The 22,237-nt window shown below is 47.9% G+C and overlaps 1 protein-coding gene across 2 annotated transcripts in view; it reads right to left on the bottom strand.

Annotated features, from left to right (window-relative positions):
• LOC138303899 (piezo-type mechanosensitive ion channel component 2-like) overlaps positions 1-22,237 on the bottom strand; it is a 733,706-nt gene that overhangs the window by 363,543 nt on the left and 347,926 nt on the right. For both annotated transcript variants that reach the window (XM_069243434.1, XM_069243435.1), the window contains one exon: positions 3,052-3,217. In XM_069243434.1, coding sequence (XP_069099535.1) covers positions 3,052-3,217 — 166 coding nt within the window. The remainder of the gene's footprint in view (positions 1-3,051; positions 3,218-22,237) is intronic.

Below are 22,237 nucleotides of genomic sequence, written 5' to 3'. Positions count from 1 at the left end.
ATGCGAGGGGTGAATTGATGACGTCAGGAGATGCTGTCCGAGGTTCTGTCGTTGGGCTCATATTTTGTGAGCCTGATGTGTGGCTGACTAATTGATGACCTGAAGACGAAGACTGACTTGTTGCTGATCCATCCTGGATAGGTAGCTATGAAACTGTGACTGACAAATTTGTGCCTTTTTATCCTAGGTACCAACTGCACTGATTATAGAAATTCTCACTGAGATAGATTTTTCCAAATTGATGTTTACTCTAAAATGTTTTCGCATGAAGGCCCACATGCTGATGCTAATCTTGGTTAGGTAGGCTGTTAAGGGTGACGTTGACAGTGAGAATTGACTGACAAACTATTTTCTGAACTCTGCTATTAACGCTGGTATTCTTGGATTATGTAGTTGCATTTACCCATTAGTTTTTTTCAAGTTATGTTATAATGTTTTTTCATTAACAAATTAATAATTGAGTGGATTGAATAAAGATTAAACTAACGGATCATTTAGAATTGTAGTCAATAGGGAAATAAAAATTGTTTAACTCATTATTGAGTTGTGGTTATTCATGAGTAGATGGTTTTGAGCTGTTTTTCCTTAGAATGTTTCTTGATTATTGATGTTAGCTATTGATTCAGTAGTCACTACATGACTAGGATACTCCATGCGATTCAAAAGGTTAATCGACCTATACGCGTCCCCTTGTAAGTTTACTTACTAAGGACCTGGCGCGCTTGCAGGTTCATTGGATCAATAATTAAAAAACTAGGGACGGGCAACTATGGACTGTACGAACTTGGGGGCTGTTCCCAAAAAATATAGCTTGAGAAACTTCTCTCAGCAACTGCTCCTAAACCTGGACGTGCATTTTCTATCCAAGAAATCAAAAATCATGTTTCTCTTAGCACACTTGCTAGCACTGACCTCATTCCTTATATCAACAATCTACAACAGCCGAACGTGCACTTATAAATCCTTAAAATCTATTTTGGATGTCACCCAATTATTTAAAGTCAAGAACTTTAAATAAGGGCCCAGGAAAGAATGGTGTTTTCTTGTGTTTTTAAATACTAAATGGCCCATATGTCATGTTCTTATGGACCCTCCCTTTCATTTAATCATCTATAAAAGCTTTTTAAAGCCATTTTTCTTAAATATCATGTACGGTCAAGACAAGAGGCAATTGCATTTTAGAGAATATGCACTTTTTGGATGCTGCAGTAGGCAACACCCAATTTGTAAAAGCTATTAAATATAGATGCACTGTTTTATCATAGTTTTATGTAGAAAAATGGTTTGCGCTGTGGAATTTCAGCTTATATTGTTTTATATATTACCTTACATAAACTGTATTGTATTAGTTATGTTTTATGGGCCACTGTCCCAATAAACTTATAATTACTACCTCTACTTGGGGGTTAATATTCACAGGGACACTACAGACATGTTCTGAACATACTTCTTGTATTCTAAACTGTACTGGACTCTGACTCTTAAGACAGCCACTCTTACTCTGCTATAAAGGAAACCTAACTTACAAACTGCCTATCCACTGTTCCGCAGCATCTAAGCTGCTCTTCTAGCTAACAACTCAGACAGATAGTCACAGTTACAGTTTATAAAAATAGACATTTGAGGTCCTGTGCACATCATGCAGCAGACACTGCTATTTTAGATGCATACAAGCAGATTGCCCCAAAATAATGATTTAAGGACAGCTACCAGCTCGGATAGTTTAAGATCTTTTGATTGTCTTCCACACAGTGGACTATATCACCATCTTGATCGGAATGAAGGAATGGTCTGGTTCAAAGGAGCAGCATTGCCACGGCTACAACCTTCAATGTCTGACTGATTTAGATGGGCATAACAAAATGCCCACTCCTCTTTCAAGAATGCATTGATGTGCATATGTCATAGAGGCTCCTCAAAATCCTCATTGTCTTTTACACACACGGGTATTGATTAGTTAAAGTCTTAATCTGTCAGTCATAATATGCATGTTTATGACGTACAGCTTTGGTCAACTGGTTTAGGGAGTTCACCAGTGCAGAGGCTGAGGATAATACTGGAAGATATTCACCTTTAAATTCATATAAATGTGTTTACACTCATGATGCCAAAACTGAGATTTTAGCGCTTGAGGATTTTAGTGTGACCGATATCCAATTTGACCACTTGTTTGGAGCCTCACTTGAAACTAGTGTTATAATTTGTTGGATGTTTTCAAAATTCTCAACTTTAACCAATGCAGTTACCTAGAAATAGCTGGTGATTGCAGAACCACAGGATTGGCCCTTCCAGACCCAACACTGTCTGACACATAAGAGTGTAGACAATTCCGAAAAAGCCCAAACCCCAAAGACCCATTGGTTCCACTGGGAATTTACCTAAGGACTTTTTAGTAGCATGTAAAGTGCCTCTATTGCACAGACTAGCAGCTGATTCTCAGATCCAGGCTCTAAAGAAGCCTGTGCAGAATTTAGCATTCTAAAAAGCTGAAATAAAACAACATGATTCCACACATGCCAAGACTGACCAAGGCCAAATTATTATGTAAACGGTGCCATATCAAGAACAACCTTGCATCAAAAATAAAAGAGGCAACTTTCTAAATAAAATAGACAAAGATGCAAATAGAAAGAAAGGCTGATCTAGGTCAAAACCAGCACAAATAAAAGTAGCTATTCACGGTCTGACTTGCATTTTCTCACCTGCTGAATGCCAGTCACATAGCCTTCATGTCAACAACGTGGCATTCCACATGATGAGATCTTAAGTCACTCTTAAGGGCTATATGAGCAAGTGCTCAGAATGCCTACATGGCCATTATCCTGTTAGACACTGTGAAAGAACATTTGCAGTTTTATCCCATATATCAGTTCCTCCCTATTTACTACAAGGTGACACTGAATAGAACATAAAACCTGGATTGGACTGCTATATGAGAACTCTGGCAAACCAGTCTGGACATAGTATCTGCACCAGCTTCTTGTAAATCATGTTAAAGTCAGACAAGGGACTACGCTTCCTTATATGTGCCACAGTGAACATGACTCTTACCGGCAATGGATAAAGTTGGGTACAGGGTTGTATTGGCTGATGTCTTGAGTGTCCAGATCTCGACTAATCTCAATATTATCTCCTGCGAGCATCCTTACGCATGTTTTATTCTCCTCTTCAAAGACTTGCCATTGAAGAGAGGCAAAGAGCAGTAGACTATAGTCATCTGAAAAGTAAAAAGAAACAAGACATGGTTAGTCCAAGACATGATATCTTATGACATATGGGTGTGCATGCATTTGACACCAAACTATGAAAAGACTTTACATAGTTAAATGTGCTTCATAAAATGACTGGTAGTCATTCTAATTCACTAGTACCTGCTTAGTATGAGTTACCATCATGCTCTGACGTGTCAGCATGCATCCCTGTTGAGGCCAAAAAAGTAATGCAGGAAGCATTTCGTCAAGCATAGGGGTCTACCCCCTCCTTTTCACATTGCCCTCTGCAGATGAACATTGCTTGGAATGTTGCTTAGTCATCTTCACCACATCTTCCACGGTTTGGTAAGGCATAGGGGTGTCTTGGATTTGAAAAATATCCTTGAATAAGGTTTAGTCATTTGAAGCCACTTATGATATTAAGGATTTTTTAGATTGCACCCTACTGCAGATTGCACATCAGATATTATGCAATATGTGAATCACAGTAGGGCTTAACCCTTTCTGAGGACCGACTATCAAAATGACACTTGAAAGAAGTGCCAATCTATCATAGGCCTCATCTTTGTATTGTTTAGAATTGTAGTTATCATATAGTCACTAAGTCTTTCTATTAATCTTTACAATCTGAAGTTCTTAGGATAAAAAAACAACCCCATGGTGAACATATATCACTCTTGGTAAATGTGTCTTAAATGAGGGTGGAAAAAATCATCGAAGCCGATGGGAAATTAGCCAGATAAAACTAACTGTCCAATTTGAATCCTGCTTTTTTTAGTACTATCCATAGGGTTCCCGAACACTAATAAATTGCAACTTTCCGCTTGAAATTCCGTTACCCACTCGATTACCTGGTGCAAGAAGTCTAAACCATAACAGATACAGACCAATGCCGCTGTGCCTCATAGGCACGAGGGGTAAATCATTCAAAACTATGCACTGATCCTGTGTGGAATAGCCAGCTCTAAAATCCGCTTGACCCACTCAGAGAACTTATTTTTGTTTTAGTCAGTTGGGACGAAATAAACTCAACAAAGGCAATCTTCTGGCAGTCACATATTAAAATTTGAATTTAGTTAGTAGACACAGGCATCACTTCATATAATCTTTTCAAAAATCAGTATACTTGTGGCACTTTTTCACAAGTATGGCAATAAACTTCCATAAAGATGGGCATTATAAAATGTGGAGAAAAAGGCGGCCTAGATTTCTGCACAACTTTCAAAAGGGAAGTTTAGAAACCATTAAATCCAGAGGCTGTTGGTGCTTTTAATCCACGTTTTACTTTATCTACTGCAAAATACAAGCAAGAAGTTAACAATGACATCATTGGTATGTGTGATTCCCATGTTTGGTGTTTATGTCTACTTCCATTATTATTACTACTGGGCTTCCAATAAGCACTGCTATTAGCAACCAGAAATATCAATGCTCAGAAGCAGTGTATTTAATTAGTAGTGATTGGTTTCAGCATATTCGTCCAAGAGAATTTTTTGTTCAGTTAGCATGTGCCTAATTAAACCTCCACCTCTTTTTCTCAAACTTTTAATTAACAATAAATCTTGGGATGGTGGAGCTTTAGCCCAGTAACTCTTTATATAGGGCCATATGTATGAACGCATTTTCCCATAGACACAGAACGGGTAAAACCCTTTGATACATCTGGCTCTTAATCCTTTCTCTGCTTTCGGAATCCTAGCATTTTGCATTCACCCTACCTGCATTTGTGTCATTACTCTCTTTCCCCCATGTTCCTTTGTGATATTCAATTGTCACCCAGTATACTGATGTGAGCATTGTGAGATTGCCTCATGCCTAACACTGACAGACAATTCCATGCTATAATACTAACTGCCCAAAAACGACACCGTCTGTAGGAAAAATTGTCTGTCAGTGCCTGAACGTCTAGTAGGCCACAAAATCTGAAACCTGAAAAATAGATCTTGGTAAACATTTGTGGGCAAAGACTGAGTTTTCAATAATAATGCAGGTGGATTTGAGACTTGTAAAAAGCAACTGAAAAACAAGCAAGACTGGAACAACCACAAGGGACTCATTAGTAGTTTCACTATTTTGGCTGAAGGTGATGTTTGGAGGACCTGAAATATGTTTAGAAGAGGCTGCAGGGAAGAATTGTCATATAGCCACACACCACTGTCATGCACCAACATTCAAGACAAGTGGGAAGAAATTCTGTCCCATATCAAGATGGCTACCAATACTGAACTCTCTCCGGATCCCATCATAATCCTCCTAGGAGATGCAGGTGACGATACAATCTATCCCCTAAGTACTGTAGCTGCCACATTTATCATGCCTTTTACTGGCTGCGAGGCTCACAACAGCACACATGTGGAAAGCCCAGACAGCACCCTTACCTCACTATGGTGGACAAACGTATGGCACAAATAAGCCACCAAACAAATCTTGGTGTTAATTAATGATAGAATAAACAGAATTGAAAAAAAACTTTGGCTCTCTTTTAAAACCTGTTAAAAGACATAATAGAAAAGTGGACATGTCAAGAATATCTACAGCTCTCTCCTTCCCAGCTTACACTCTGCGACATCCCTACCACATCCTGAAACATGGTGGCACTGAAAAAGAGGCATCCTACCTTCACACCCTGACCTGGATCAGGGGCTTGTCCCTGAAGGCCAAGCGGCACTACGGGCAAGAGCTAGTAATTTGTGGTCAGCGAAGGGCAAGATCAAAGGCCATCTTCCTTCACCTGGGCTGTCGTGGCCAGAGAAGCAGTGTGGCCTGCGGGGAGCGGGCCTGCGCTATACCGGATTGGAGGCGGTTTCGACCAGACGTCCTTCCCTGATTTCCTCCTCCAGCTGCCTGTGAGTGGAGGAGATGCAGCAGAAGAGTGATGTGAACAGCAAGTGGGCCAATGGCCCAACAAGGGATGTGTGTGGGAGCCTGGCAATCAACTTCGGGCTTACTACTCCATCAGGACATGAATGCAATGCAGCCTACTGGAGAAGAATTAAAGTGCGGCTGCAAGCTGAGGGAGGCTGTGACTAGAAATCTCCTTTCCTTTCTGGCCACTGAACAACACAGTGAGGTAAGCCGTACGCCATGGGGTTGGAAGGGCAATAGAGAGTGAGTACCGATCTGTTCTGCTGGGGAAGGGCCTCCAAGGCAGCATGAGTACTCTGGGGACGGAGTAGCAGCATTTGAAGGCAGCGTGTGGCCTTTGCTGTATTCCCAGTGGCGGGCGCCTCCATCTGGTGGAAATCGATCATAATATAGAAAAGTGCATGCTGAGTGGGAGGCCATCCATTAAGGTTCAAGGGACACTGATGACATTCAGCCTAGGGCAAAGAGCGGAGCTGGTGTCCTTTTGCATCTGGCCCAAAGTGATTGGTTCGGCTAATATCAGATCTAGCACCGGATTGGATTGGGGGTACCCGCTGATGGAAAATACAGATGTGATGGGATCTACAGGAAAAGGTGAGTTTATTGCTTTAGCAGGGGTGACCTGCGAATTACAACATTAAAGATATCCTGACCCTTTTGAGGAACTCCTATCTGTTGTGGAGAGAATGGGCCAATAAAAACATAAATATCCATTGACTTTTGGAAGTACAGGTTTGAGTGGCGGCCTGGGGGTCTTCCCCCTGGATGGGGACAGTGGTTGAAAATTGATGGACATGGGTACAAGTTCATATAGTGCCACACGCTGCTGTAGCTAGGTGGACTGTAAATGGAGACAGATAAGGTTTTGAAAACACAGTAGAGCAACAATCTTGGCACAGACGCAACAAAAATGTTGCAATGGAGTGGATACACAGGGCACTGGTGGATACGATGCCTGCGACCCCAACTCAAGCACAGATAGTCCAGATTTTCAATCACAGAGACAGAGAATACAACCTAAGGGCGGCCTGAGCTGTGGAACAACTTACCTTTGGTAACTATTCTATCACAGCCTACCTGGACTATGCCAAGGAAGCACACATGCTGGGAAAATCTATTTGGAGGTAAACTAGAAGCTCAGAGCTATGGACTTCAGGTTTACACTGGATCATCTGAGGATCATTGTGCTGGGGAGGTCATTTCTACACTTGGAAGAGGTGTGAAACTGCCTTAACATATGGGACAGGACACGACCAGCAGGAGGAGGAGACTTTAACCCTCCACGGATGGAGAGAAGTCATCCCTGAGACCCCGGAAGGACTGCAGGGGAAATCCTTGGGGGGTCTTCAAAGAGGACGGTACAATGAGATGAAAGGGCAGGAGCAGCTCTGAGGCTGAGGATGAACCGGAGACATTTCCAGGTGACCTTGGAGCAAAAGAGCCCTGCCAGCTGGATCTGGAACCGGAGCACAGTCATGGGAAAGAAGAAACCTGAGAAGGACGTTTGAGGATGGCACTGCATGTCGCTGTGGAACTGTGAATTTCCAAATATTGTAGAAAGAGTTACTATATGCACAAAATGTGACTGTATCTGTGTATTGGATATGCAGTTTCTTTGATGTGTCTGTGTGTGTGTCAGTCAGTGGGTTGTTTAATAATCTAAAGGTGCCCGTTATGACTAACTATTTCTGCTGGAACTGAAAGTACAGAGTGGATGTATTTCAATGCCCCGATTTCTGGGTGGAGTAGAGTTTCTAATGCATTCCTGAGCCCTATATTGGACACTGGCTTTCAGCCTCAGCCGGTGTTAGGGCTCTCCCTAACCAGGGAGGATCCCAAATCGGACAGAGGCTGCCTGCAGATTGTTCGTTTTGTTATGTTAAGGGTACGGTGGTCGCTTAGTTTACTTAAGGGCATCAGTGACACACGTGGACGGATCTCCAATCGTGTGTGTATGCGTCTGCCCTAGGAATTGGGGTTGGGAAGGATTTTGTTGTGTAAAGTCGTCAATGATGTGTTGGATTGCACTATATAAATGGTTAGGTAGGTTAAACAATCGGCAAAAGGATGTGAATAACTGTAACACTGGTGGGAGACCGGTGCAGGAAGGGGAGCTGGAGTGTGGGATCATCCGGAAGACCCACACACAGTGAATACATCTACATTTTGCAGAATTAATTACTGAATTGGAATGTCTCTGCAGCTGCCCTAAAAGGTACAGGGGGTATAAGGCTCAAATCTCCATGCTCCAGGAAACGCACTTTCTTAAGATAGGGGTAGATAAATGGGCTAAAAAGTAGATCGGCACGTGTCTGCTGCTACATATTCGAACTATGCTAGAGGGGTGATTACTTGTGTAGTTGCATGGACTCCTTTCAAACTCTGTGATGTAATGGCAGGCCTATTGATGAGAAATGTAATAGTGATTTGACCTCAGAGGGCTTTGAAACCAGCAAATTATTTATGCTCCTAACACAGATGATAAAACCTTTTCCCTGAAATAGCTAAGAAACCAGCCTGTTCCATAAACAGTCGGGTAATATGGGGTGGTGATTTTAATTGTGTCCTCAATTGGTTGCTGGACAGGCTTCCCCCTGGGACAGGTAAGACACATGGTATGGAAATGACCCTAAAGTAAGTCATGTCTAACTTTAACAGGCTGGAAATTTAACATTTTCACCTTCAACCAGATAAGAGTTATTATTATTCGAGTGGGTATGGAGTACATAGTAGATTAGATTATGTGCTAAAGCATAGCGATGTTTGATAATCTGGCATACCTGAACAGGTTTCGGTCATACCACGCACCCCTAATCCTTACACGGAGGCCGTACAGACAAGAACTTGCATACTGCTGTGGACAATGCACACAGAGGCTCTGCTGATGGGGTCTTTGAGGGACATTTGGAAGGGATATACCACAGTTTTTCACACGCAATCATGAATTCATTCAGCATCGAGCAACGGAGTGGGAAAAATATTAAGTTGCTCCTAGAGGGGTGAGTATGACCCAAGGATTTTGGGATGAACAGCAGTTGGAACGTGCAATTTCAGGCTTAGAGTGACACAGGTGAATTTGGACGAACAGATGATGGTGGTGGACACTGCGGCTACCTGACAGTGGGCTACCACGAATCAAGAGATAGAAGAAGTCTGGACTAGTCTTGATGAATATATACACATACAGAGGCTATAGAGGAAGGGGATAGGGTAGGTTGAATGCTAGTCTGGTTATTAAAAAGAGAGATAGAAACAGCAAAAACACATACTGATGTTAAGAAGTGAAGGACGTTCAGACAAAGTTGAAGGCACCGTATTAATGAGGAGTGTAGAGAATATTTGAAGGAGAATTTCTCCTAGATTTTGCAGGCCCCCCAGGACATACTGAGTAGTATTTGCTGCAGGTAAGCTGCTGTGTCCATTAGACTAGCAGCAGCTGCTCTTGAAGGCCCCCAGTTGGGTTGAAGAAGCTGCAGGAGGCTTTGGATGGTATGCATAAAGGCAAAGTGTCAGCAGTATATGGTATCCCGGTTCAGTATCATTAAATCATTAAATGGTGCCCCCAGGTCTATCCGAAAAGATGCAGCAGGTTTTTGTGCAAGTGCGGGAATGGTGATAGTAATGATTCCAAAGGACAGTACAGACCCGGCTTTAATAGTATCTTATAGACCTCTGTCGATGTTCAACATTGATATGAAGCTGTTGATTGTGGTGGATCAGACAGGGTTAATTCCAGGTAAAAATTCTGGTCTTAACAATAGGCAACTAATACATGTCTTGCATGCCCTAGCAACAGCCAAGGAAGATTAAGCACGGGTGTCCTTGGATGTATATGTGCTTTTGACATGGTTAATTGGCAGTTTTTGTGGGCTGTGTTGACATGCATGTGCTTTGGTCCTACATAAGTAAGTTGGGTAAAGCTGTTATGTACAGAGCTGAGAGTCAGAGTATGAACAGGAGGCATAATATTGGACTCCAGGCTTTGGAAAGGGGAACTCAACAGGAGTGCCTGTTGTCATTGCTGCTCTTTGCAGGGGCAATTGTACCTCTGGATTGTAATTTGCACAGAGTTCCTTCCATGGGGTATCTGAATTAGCAAAATGACTCATAATGTCTCACTCTATGTGGATGATGGGTTGGTGTATCTGAGTGACTCCAAAAGATTGGTGCCACATCTGCAGGAAGAGCAGAGCAAGCCTCAGACAGTGTTGGTATTACACACTAACTGTAACAAATCCTGGTTGTTTCCTTTGGGGTGATGTGGCAGCAGTAAATAGGACCTCACTGTGAACATGGGACTGGATTGGGACAGGAATAGTTTTAGATATTTCGGGGTGTAGATTTCTTGTTGGCCATTAGTGCAAGAGTCATTTAATGTGGGCTGAGAGTGGACGGGTTGAGCAGGAGATTTTTGGAAACACTATCGTTTTGGGCCAGATCTCCGTGGCTAAGATGGTGTTTGTAGGAAAATACCCTCTTTGTTAGATTGGTTACCCCCATTTTCTGCCTGTTGTCAGTGTGTTCGACTGTGCCCACTGGGATCCTGCTAACCAGTGGTTATGCTCTCTCACGTAAAACTTGTTAACTGTACCTTTTCCCCCCCCACATTAGGCATACTGGTGCCCCCATGTAAGTCCTTAGTATATGGTACACAGTTCAAATCAAATCAAATCATTAACATTTATAAAGCACGCTACTCACCCGTGCGGGTCTCAAGGCGCTAGGGGAAAAAAGGGGGGGTTAACGCTGCTCGAACAGCCAGTTCTTTAGGAGTCTCCGGAAAGCGGAGTGGTCCTGGGTGGTCCTGAGGCTGGTGGGGAGGGAGTTCCAGGTCTTGGCCGCCAGGAAGGAGAAAGAGCTCCCACCCGCCGTGGAGCGGCGGATGCGAGGGACAGCAGCAAGTGCGAGGCCAGAGGAGCGCAGGTGGCGGGTGGGGACGTAGAAGCTGGGGCGTCTGTTGAGGTATTCCGGTCCCTTGTCGTGGAGGGCTTTGTGTGCGTGGGTGAGAAGTCAGAAGGTGATCCTTTTGCTGACTGGGAGCCAATGCAGGTGTCTCAGGTGTGCGGAGATGTGGCTGCTGCGGGGTACGTCTAGGATGAGGCGGGCCGAGGCGTTTTGAATGCGTTGCAGGCGATTTTGGAGTTTGGCTGTGGTCCCGGCGTAGAGGGTGTTGCCGTAGTCCAGGCGGCTCGTGACGAGGGCGTGGGTCACGGTTTTTCTGGTGTCGGCGGGGATCCAGCGGAAGATCTTACGGAGCATGCGGAGGGTGAGGAAGCAGGCGGAGGACACGGCGTTGACTTGCTTAGTCATGGTGAGAAGAGGGTCCAAGATGAAGCCGAGGTTGCGGGCGTGGTCTGTGGGGGTCGGTGCGGTGCCGAGGGCGGTGGGCCACCAGGAGTCGTCCCAGGCAGACGGGGTGTTGCCGAGGATGAGGACTTCTGTTTTTTCAGAGTTCAGCTTTAGGCGGCTGAGCCTCATCCAATCTGCGACGTCCTTCATACCCTCTTGTAGGTTGGTCTTGGCGCTGGCGGGGTCCTTGGTGAGGGAGAGTATAAGTTGGGTGTCGTCGGCGTAGGAGGTGATGATGATGTCGTGCTTGCGTACGATGTTGGTGAGGGGGCTCATGTAGACATTGAAGAGTGTCGGGCTGAGTGATGAGCCTTGAGGTACGCCACAGATGATCTCGGTGAGTTCTGAGCGAAACGGAGGGAGGTAAACTCTTTGTGAACGGTTTGCGAGGAAGGAGGCGATCCATTCCAGGGCCTGGCCTTGGATCCCGGTGGAGCGGAGGCGGGTGATTAGGGTGCGGTGACAGACGGTGTCAAAGGCAGCCGAGAGGTCGAGGAGAATGAGGGCGACTGTTTCACCGTTGTCCATCAGGGTTCTGATGTCGTCTGTGACTGAGATGAGGGCGGTTTCAGTGCTGTGGTTGGTTCGGAATCCGGTTTGTGAGGGGTCGAGCAGGTTGTTGTCTTCCAGGAAGGTGGTCAGCTGTTTGTTGACGGTCTTCTCTATTACTTTGGCTGAGAAAGGCAGAAGAGAGATGGGGCGGAAGTTTTTCAGGTCGCTCGGGTCAGCCGTAGGTTTCTTTAGTAGGGCGTTGACTTCGGCGTGTTTCCAGCATTCGGGGAAGGTAGCAGAAGAAAAAGAAGAGTTGATGACGGTCTGGAGGTGCGGGGCGATGATGTCGTCGGCTTTGTTAAAGATGAAGTGCGGGCAAGGGTCCGAAGGGGCGCCGGAGTGGATAGAGTTCATGATGGATTTGGTTTCTTCCGTGTTGATGTGGGTCCAGTTGTTGAGGGTGATGGCCGGGGGTGCGGGTTCGGTGGTGTTTGGTTGGGTCTGGTGTCCGAAGCTGTCGTGGAGGTCGCTGATCTTGCGATGGAAGAAAGTGGGGAGGGATTCGCACAGATCCTGTGAGGGCGTGACGGCGTTGGCGCAGGGGTTGGAGAACTCCCTGACGATGCTGAAGAGTTCTCTGCTGTTGTGGCTGTTTTTGTCCACTCTGTCGGTGAAGAAGTTCCTTTTGGCAGCGCGGATCAGGTGGTGTGTTCGCGGGTAGCTTTCTTGAGGGCGTTCATGTTGTCAGCGGTGTGGTCCTTGCGCCAGGCTTTCTCAAGGGCGCAACAAGTTTTCTTTGATTCTTTGAGGGTGTCAGAGAACCAGAGAGGTTTTTTGGTGTTGGTCTGTCGATGCGTGCGTTTGAGGGGAGCAAGGTTGTCTGCGCAGTTGGAGATCCAGTTTGTGAGTTTGAGGGCTGCGTCGTTGGGGTCGGTGGTGAGGGTGGGTTGGTTGGCGGCTAGTGCGGAGAAGAGTTGCTTTTCAGGGATCTTGTTCCACTGTCGATGAGGGATGGGTTGAGTGCGGAGGTGGCGGGTCTCGCGTCGGAATGTGAAGTGGACGCAGCTGTGGTCGGTCCAGTGTAGGGCGGAGGTGTGGTTGAAGAAGACGTGTTTGCTGGCGGAGAAGATAGGGTCGAGCGTGTGTCCGGCGATGTGGGTGGCGGTGTTCACCAGTTGTTTGAGGCCGAGGTTGGCGAGGTTGTCGAGCAGGGTGGTGGTGTTGGGGTCGTTGTTTTGTTCCAGATGGAAGTTGAGGTCGCCTAGGAGGATGTAGTCCGGTGAGGCGAGGGCGTGCGGGGAGATGAAGTCGGCGATGGTGTCGCTGAAAGGGGCGCGTGGTCCGGGAGGACGGTAGACGAGGGATCCTCTGAGGGTGGTCCTCGGGTCGGTGCGAATCTGAAAATGCAGGTGTTCAGCGGCGAGAGGGGTGTCTTCGGTGGAGGTGGTGACGCTGATGGAGTCTTTGAAGACGATGGCGATACCTCCTCCTGCTTGGTTGGTGCGGTCTTTCCTGGAGATCTTGTAGCCTTCGGGGATGGCGGTGGCGATGTCTGGCGCAGAGGAGGCGTTCATCCAGGTCTCCGTGATGAAGGCGACGTCCGGTGCTGTGGAATCCAGGAGGTCCCAGAGTTCGACGGCGTGTTTGTGGACGGAGCGAGCGTTGACTAGGATGCACTTGAGGTGGTTGATGGCGCGTGGGCTTGTGGTCGTGGTAGTAGCGTGGTGGAAGATGCGTTTGCAGGAGTTGCAGGCGAAGGGTCCATGGGTGCGTTTGGGGTGAGCTTGGAAGCAGGTGTTGGAGCATCCTGGGTTGAGGGCGTGGAGGGTGGTGGGGTCGTAGCGGATCAGCGGGCTTGGGAGAGCTTGGGACCAGGGGTCGTGGCGCTGGGCGCGGGCCAGGCGCGGACGGGCGCAGACGGGCTTGCCTCTGGCGCGCCTCTGGCGTGCCCGCTGCGCAGTCGCGCAACGGCTGCCATATGAGGTAGGAGGGGGGGAGGGGTCAGCTGGGGGCGAATGGGAGCTGGGGGGCGGGGCGTGCAGGAGGTCGCGGCTGGAAAGCGCGAGGGAGGGGGGGACAGGTAGAGTGAGAAGAGCTGGGGGAGGGGGGTTTAAGGGTGGAGGGGGGTGAGTGTTAGGAGGTTTAGGAGATTAGGGAGAAAGATAGGAGTAGGGTTGTGAAGATAGGGGAGGGGGGGTTGTAGAGGTGGGTGAGGGTGAGAGGTAGAGTGAGAGGATAGGAAGATAGGTAATAGAGGGGGTGGCGGGAAGGGGGGGAAAGATAGAGAAGTAGATAGAGAAAATAGATAGATAGAGAAATCGATAGACAGGGAAATAGATAGAGAGATAGGAAGATAGGAGGAGGTGGAGAGTGAGGGAGATTAGATAGTGGGATAGAGAGATAGGTAGATAGGAGGAGTGAGGGAGGTAGATAGTGAACGGGTTAGATAGGGGAGATAGAGAGGGGGATTCGAGTGAGGGAGGGGGATGAGGTAGGAGCAGGAGGGCAGGCGCGGGGAGAAGAAGACGGAGGAGGCAGAAGAGCCGAAGGCAGAAGATAGAAGACCAGAGGACCGGAAGAACAGAAGAACAGAAGAACAGGGAACAGAAGACTGGAAGAACACAGAAGAACACAGAAGAAGATACAGAAAACGAAGAACAGAAGGCAGAAGACCACAGAAGAAGATGAGGAAGAAGAGAAGAAGAGAGAAGACGGGGAAAAGAAGAGTACAGCAGAAGATTACAGACGAGGAGCGCGGAGGAAGAGCAGAGAAGAAGAAAAGAAGAAAAGAAGCAGGAGCAGGAGAGAGGGTGAGTAGCGCGGGGCAGAGCGAGGGGCTGGGAGGTGGGGGGTACTTACTGTTAGGTGGGTCTCAGGAACCTGGAGGAGCTGGAGGAGCTGCAGCGGCAGGGGGAGCGACCTACCCTTGGGTCAAGGGTCGCTACCACTGTCGCGCAACGGCCGCCATATGAGGTAGGAGGGGGGGGGAGGGGTCAGCTGGGGGCGAATGGGAGCTGGGGGGCGGGGGCATGCAGGAGGTCGCGGCGGGAAATCGCGAGGGAGGGGGGACAGGTAGAGTGAGAAGAGCTGGGGGAGGGGGATTTAAGGGTGGAGGGGGGTGAGTGTTAGGAGGTTTAGGAGATTACGGAGAAAGATAGGAGTAGGGTTGTGAGGATAGGGGAGGGGAGGTTGTAGAGGTGGCTGAGGGTGAGAGGTAGAGTGAGAGGATAGGAAGATAGGTAATAGAGGGGGTGGCGGGAAGGGGGGGAAAGATAGACAAGTAGATAGAGAAAATAGATAGATAGAGAAATCGATAGATAGGGAAATAGATAGAGAGATAGGAAGATAGGAGGAGGTGGAGAGTGAGGGAGATTAGATAGTGGGATAGAGAGATAGAGAGATAGGTAGATAGGAGGAGTGAGGGAGGGAGGTAGATAGTGAACGGGTTAGATAGGGGAGATAGAGGGGGGATGCGAGTGAGGGAGGGGGATGAGGTAGGAGCAGGAGGGCAGGCGCGGGGAGAAGAAGACGGAGGAGGCAGAAGAGCCGAAGGCAGAAGATAGAAGACCGGAGGACCGGAAGAACAGAAGAACAGAAGAACAGGGAACAGAAGAACACAGAAGAACACAGAAGAAGATACAGAAAACGAAGAACAGAAGGCAGAAGACCACAGAAGAAGATGAGGAAGAAGAGAAGAAGAGAGAAGACGGGGAAAAGAAGAGTACAGCAGAAGATTACAGACGAGGAGCGATGAGGAAGAGCAGAGAAGAAGAAAAGAAGAAAAGAAGCAGGAGAGAGGGTTTGTAGCGCGGGGCAGAGCGAGGGGCTGGGAGGTGGGGGGTACTTACTGTTAGGTGGGTCTCAGGAACTCAGGAACCTGGAGGAGCTGGTGGAGCTGCAGCGGCAGCTACCAGGGGATCCCCATGGGCTGCAGCATGTATTATGTCACCCAAAAGAGTTCTGCAGGCCTGCCACTTCAGCCTACGTGAAAGGGTGCATGCTCCCTTTTTCATTACAGATTACTGCACTGTAAGTCACCCCGATGCCAGGCCCTTCTTGCCCAGGGGGCAGAGGGCAGGGTACAAGTACCTGTGTGTGAGGGCACCCCTGCACTAGCAGAGGTGCCCCCACGAACTCCAGTGCCATTTTCATGGACTTTGTGAGTGTGGGGACGCCATTTTATGCATGTACTGGACTTAGGTCACTACCTATGTCCAGCTACATAATGGCAACTCTGAACCTGGGCATTTTTGGTATCAAACATGTCAGAATCATACCCCAATCAATCAATCAATCAATCAGATAATTTATAAAGCGCACTATGTACCCGTCAGGGTTTCGAGGCGCTCGGGGGGGGGTGGGGGTGCTGCTAGCGTTCGAAGAGCCAAGTCTTGAGGAGTCTCCTGAAGGTGAGGAGGTCCTGGGTCTGGCGTAGAGAGGTGGGGAGAGAGTTCCAGGTCTTGGCGGCGAGGAAGGAGAAGGATCTGCCGCCGGAGGTCTTGCGCTGGATTCGGGGGACGATGGCGAGGGCGAGGTTGGCAGAGCGGAGTTGACGTGTGGAGATGTAAAAGTTGAGTCTGGTGTTGAGGTAGGTGGGTCCGGTGTTGTGTAGAGCCTTGTGGGCGTGGATGAGGAGTTTGAAGGTGATCCTTTTTTCCACGGGGAGCCAGTGGAGGTCCTTCAGGTGGGGTGAGATGTGACATCGGCGGGGCATGTCGAGGATCAGGCGGGCGGATGCATTCTGGATGCGCTGGAGTCGTTTGATGTCTTTCGTTGGGATGCCTGTGTAGAGTGCGTTGCCGTAGTCAAGTCTGCTACTGACGAGGGCTTGAGTCACCGTCTTTCTGGTTCCTGTTGGAATCCACTTAAAGATTCTGCGGAGCATGCGGAGGGTGTTGAAACAAGAAGAGGAGACGGCGCTGACCTGTTTGGACATGGTGAGAGCGGAGTCGAGGATGAAGCCGAGATTTCTTGCGTGGTTGGCTGGGGTGGGTGGGGGTCCGAGGGCAGTGGGCCACCAGGAGTCGTTCCAGGCCGAGGGGGTGCGTCCGAGGATGAGGACTTCTGTCTTGTCGGAGTTGAGCTTCAGGCGGCTATTGTTCATCCACTCGGCGATGGATTTCAGTCCCTCGTGGAGGTTGGTTTTGGCGGTGAGCAGATCTTTGGTCAGGGAGAGGATGAGCTGGGTGTCGTCGGCGTAGGAGATGATGCTGAGGTTGTGTTGACGGGCCAGTTGTGCGAGGGGGGCCATGTAGACGTTGAACAACGTTGGGCTAAGAGAGGAGCCTTGGGGGCCGCCGCAGATGAGGTTGGTGGCTTTGGAGCGGAAGGGGGAGAGTCGGACTCTCTGGGTTCTGTCGGAGAGGAAGGATGAGATCCAGTTGAGGGCTTTGTCTTGGATGCCGGCTTCGTGGAGACGGGCCAGTAGGGTGCGGTGGCAGACTGTGTCGAAAGCGGCTGATAGGTCGAGGAGGATGAGGGCTGAGGTTTTGCCGTTGTCCATTTTTGTCTGATGTCATCTGTGGCGGCGAGGAGTGCGGTCTCAGTGCTGTGGTTTCGTCTGAATCCAGATTGAGAGGGGTCTAGGATGGAGTTGTCTTCTAGGAAGTGGGCGAGCTGTGTGTTGACGATCTTCTCGATGACTTTCGCTGGAAAAGGGAGGAGAGAGATCGGTCGGAAGTTTTTGAGATCGTTGGGGTCAGCCTTGGATTTCTTGAGGAGGGGTTGGATTTCTGCGTGCTTCCAGCTGTCCGGGAAGGTGGCGGTGTTGAAGGAGAGGTTGATGATCTTGCGGAGTTTGCGGGCGATGGTGGCGTCGGCTTTGTTGAATACGTGATGTGGGCACGGGTCCGTGGGAGAGCCTGAGTGGATGGAATCCATGGTTGTTAGGGTTTCGGCGTCGTCTACCTGGGTCCAGGCGGTGAGGCGGTAGGGGGGGGAGGAGTCGTCGGGGGTGGGGTCTGGCGGAGGTGTGGTGTTGAAGCTGTCGTGGATGGCTGAGATTTTCTGGTGGAAGAAGGTGGAGAGGTCGTCGCAGAGTTTTTGGGAGGGAGGGACGTCGTTGATGTTGGCGTTAGGGTTGGAGAGTTCCTTCACGATGCCGAAGAGTTCTTTGCAGTCGTGGGCGTTGTTGTTGAGGCGTTCTGTGAAGTGGGCGCGCTTGGCGAGTCGGATCCGTTGGTGGTGATCACGGTTGGCGTCCTTGAGGGTAGCAAGGACGCCAATGCTGTTTCCAGTATTGGAAGTATGAATCCATGCACTCTAGGTGCTCCTTAGAGGAGCCCCAGCATTGCTACCACCAGTCTTCTAGGGTTTTACGAGCAGCCCGAGCTGCTGCCACCCCTCAGACAGGTTTATGCCCTCCTGCTGCTTGATCTGATCAAACGTAGGAAGGCAGAACAAAGGATTTCCTTTGTGAGATGGAGGTAACACCCTCTCCCTTTGGAAATAGGTGTGACTGGCTTGGGAGGGGTAGCCTCCTCAAGCCACTGGTATGCTTTGAAGAACACATTTGGTGCCCTCCATGCATAAATCAGTCCACACCAGTTCAGGGACCCCAGTCCCTGCTCTGGTGCGAAACTAGACACTGGAAAAGGGGGGTGACCACTCCCCTGTACATCACCACCCCATTGTTCCTCTACAGGGTCCCTGGGTTCTGCCATATTAAATCCAAGGTTGGCAGGGACCTCTGGGAGAATCTGAGTGGCCAGGCAGGTGACATCATAGCCCCCTCCTGATAGGTGGTCACCTGGCTAGGTGACCAATCCCCCTTTCAGGGCTATCTAGGGTCTCTCTCTTGAGTAGGTCCTCTGATTCAGCTTGCAAGATTCCAGCAGGACTCCTCTGCAACTTCCACTTCAACTTCTAGCCACTGGAACCGCAACTGGATCCCCAAGGAACCGATAATCTGCATCCACAAAGAAGACTCTTCTTGTGACATTGTTTCCATGGTTCCTTCCAGCTTCTGCAACATTTCCTCGGCTGTGCATTGTCTGAGGGCAGCAAGTCTTCAGTCTGCATGAGAAGGAAGAAGGAATCTCCCTGGAGTGAAGGAGTCACTCCACTGCATCCGCATTCACCTACTGCAACGACGACCGGCTGCATGGATCTCCTCTCATCCTGAACTGCATGGATCCTGCATCACGGATGGTGGTACGGAGTATTCCTCTTGGTCCTCTCTGACAGCTCTCCAACTTTGGTGGAGGTAAGCCCTTGCCTTCCCACGCAGGACACTACCCCATGCAATGTATATCTTGCAGCTGCCAAGGCTTGTTTGCATCTCCTCCAAGGGAACTTTAGGCTAGGTGCAGCCCCAGCCCTCAGCACTCCTTCCTGCGATGCACAGTCCTTTGCATGGCTCTCCTGTGGTGTGGAACCTTTCTTCTGTGTGCTGCGTGGGCTCCTACTGCAACTTCTGTGTCGCCGTCCTGTGGGACTCCTGTGGGCTCTCTGTGTCGCTGAGTGTCCCCTCTGACTCCCACTCTTGGGTTGAGTCCTCCTGGGCCTTGCTGGTCCCTGGCAGCTTTACTTTCCGCCAACCGCTATATTTGCCTCTGCCAAGGCTTGTTGGTGGAATTCCTGCACTGACACCCATCTGCAGTCTTCCTTCCAGCGTAGGACATCTGCATCCCTCAGGAACTCTTCTCAGGCTCCAGGGCTGCAGTGCTGACCTTCTCCTAATAATCGTCGCTCAACTCCTGCAAGTACAGCTGGGAGGGTAGTAGCTTCAACTCCTCCTGGACTCCATGGTGACTCTTGGACTTGGTCACCTCTCTCCACAGGTTTTCCTCTCCATGAATCCATCACTGGTTTCTTGCAAACTTGTCTGGGTGTCTTCTTTTCCTTCCTTTTGCCTGTTTTTTGGGAATTCCTGTGATTTACTCCTGCTTTCCTGGTGGCTTGGGGGGGGGGGGGTACTGTGTTACTTACCTCTGTGGTTTTCTAGTACTCCAAGCTCCCCTATACACATTCCACTTACCTAGGTAGGGGTCCTGTGTTCGCATTCTATTTTTTAGTACATGGTTTGGGCTCCCCCTAGGGTCACTATTGGTTATTTGTAACTGCACTGTTTTGTTTTCTAACATTTCCTATGCCTGCTGCTGTTTACAAGTGTATATAATTAGTGTATTACTTACCTCCTATTGGAGAGTTGCCCTTCTAGTACTTTGTGGTATTGTGTGACCAAAATTTAACTACCTTTATTTTTGTACAACGAGTGTTTTCTTTCATGTGTGTAAGTTCTGTGTGACTACAGTGGTTTTGCATAAGCTTTGCATGTCTCCTAAATGTGCCTTGGCTGCTCATCCACAGCTACCGCTCGAGAGCTTGGCTTCTAGACACTGCTTACACTTTACTGATAGGGGATACCTGCACCTGGTAAAGGTGTAGCTACCTTAGGTACCCAACACACATCAGGTCAGCTTCCTACAGTGTTACTTCCTCAATGTTAGTATGTGCTGCAGAATACATTGTGCCTCATCCCAATGGACACGTTTAATTAAAGATAGCTTGCTGTGCACTCTGGTGTGGGCTGGGAAGAGTAGTTGGGTAAAGCTAGACATTCTGAAATTTCCTGAGACTCCCGGATTTATTTTTGTATTACGCAGCAGCACAACTGCAGTATGGGGTTCATTGGTTTGATGGAGAGCCAGATTGGGAAATTACAGTACTGGCAGGTACATACGGCCAGCACACACTGTTGGACCTGTTCTTAAGGGAGTGGAGAGTCTTGGGATATGCATCTTACGTTACCCAATGGATAGCAGAATTGTGGCATTATCTGGTGGTTAACAATTTGAAGATGGCACCATTTGCAATGGATATCCCCATTTGGTCCCGTAGGTGGCAGGAGGATGGTTGCACTACAGTTGGAGATTTGCTCCTAAACAGCCATTTTATCTCATTCCTCCAGGCGCAAGAAGGTTTTGGGCTGAAAGCAGACTTATTTTTACAGTACGCTAGAGTGGATCACATGACACGTATTATTTGGAACTCATTCCCTGTAGCCCTAACATGCAATCACGCAGAGGCTATTGGACTTAGTGAGATGTCAGAGACTGATTACAGTGTTATATGCTGCGCTGGTTCAGGATAGGAGTGAACATAAAAAAAAGCATGAGATCACTGGACAACAAATTGTCTGGAAGAATTGGAGCTGTCGGAGTGGAGGAAAGCATGCAAGCAGGTAAAGTTGATATCCCCAGTGCCCACTATAAACTAATAGAATTACATTATGTAAACAGAATGAATCTCACACTCCGCAAATAGGCCTTGATTTATCTCAGTAGAAAGTCTACATGTGATAGATGTGTGTTCCCGAGGCCCACTTCCTACGCGGCGACGTGGATGTGTCTCACAGTGGATTTTTTTCTGGGGTGGTACACCTAGGAATGGAATAACTTGTATGACTACCGTAAAATCAGAGAAAGCATGTTTATTTGGAATATGGCCGAAAGAAAGCATTGCAAAATGAGACTGTGGGTGTGGATATTGGGAACTTTCTTGGCAAAAAGGCAAATTTCTACATACTGGGTACCCTCTGGGGCACTAGTGTTGGCACAGTGGAAGAAAGACATGTTAGTATGGCATTCAGCAGATAAATAGTGACTAATGATTACCCAAAGAGATGAAAAAGTCACAGAAGAAGTTGTTGAGTGGACGCAAATGTTAATCATTTCTGAGCTTCCAGACAAAAGACCTCGCTAAATGAGAAGGGAGTAAAAGACCAGGACAACTATGTGTTGAGAGGATGGCACTTTGAAACTGTGGGAGGGGGTGGGAAGATTGGCATAGATATGTCGCCCCTGGTAAGTGTCTGTAATTTGATGCTTCAGAGTAATGTGTTCTTCTGGATTGTTATGGAAAGGTTTTTTGTTACATGATAAAATCTCAAATAAAAGAACAAAAGATCATCCAAGTGTGGGTGAGATTTCACATATGCCAATTTTGCGGCACAGGGCAGGTTTGGAAGGATTAATGAAACAACAGAGGAGAGTGATGCTTACACTACTCGCTAGCTATTGACAAATGGACACATCAGTGTGTTCAAATGTTGACTTCAGTTTTGTTAACCGTATGAATTCTTTTTTCTTTCTTTTATGCTGCTGATAGTGCTCACTCAGTATCCTTTCAAAATGCACAACATTGCAACCTTTGCACACCACCATTTTAAATAAAGTCCTTGAAAAATGAAAGGGCAATATGTGCCCATTTGAACGTTTTATTTGTTGTCATAAGCATACTAGCAATCATCCATAAATTTTTTAAGTATCCCTGTTTTTAAGGGTTTGGATCATAGTGTACTCATTAATTAAGTTCTG

Source organism: Pleurodeles waltl, chromosome 7 (assembly GCF_031143425.1).
Source record: "Pleurodeles waltl isolate 20211129_DDA chromosome 7, aPleWal1.hap1.20221129, whole genome shotgun sequence".
Classification (NCBI taxonomy): domain Eukaryota; kingdom Metazoa; phylum Chordata; class Amphibia; order Caudata; family Salamandridae; genus Pleurodeles; species Pleurodeles waltl.
This window is presented reverse-complemented; position numbering and strand designations above follow the sequence as displayed.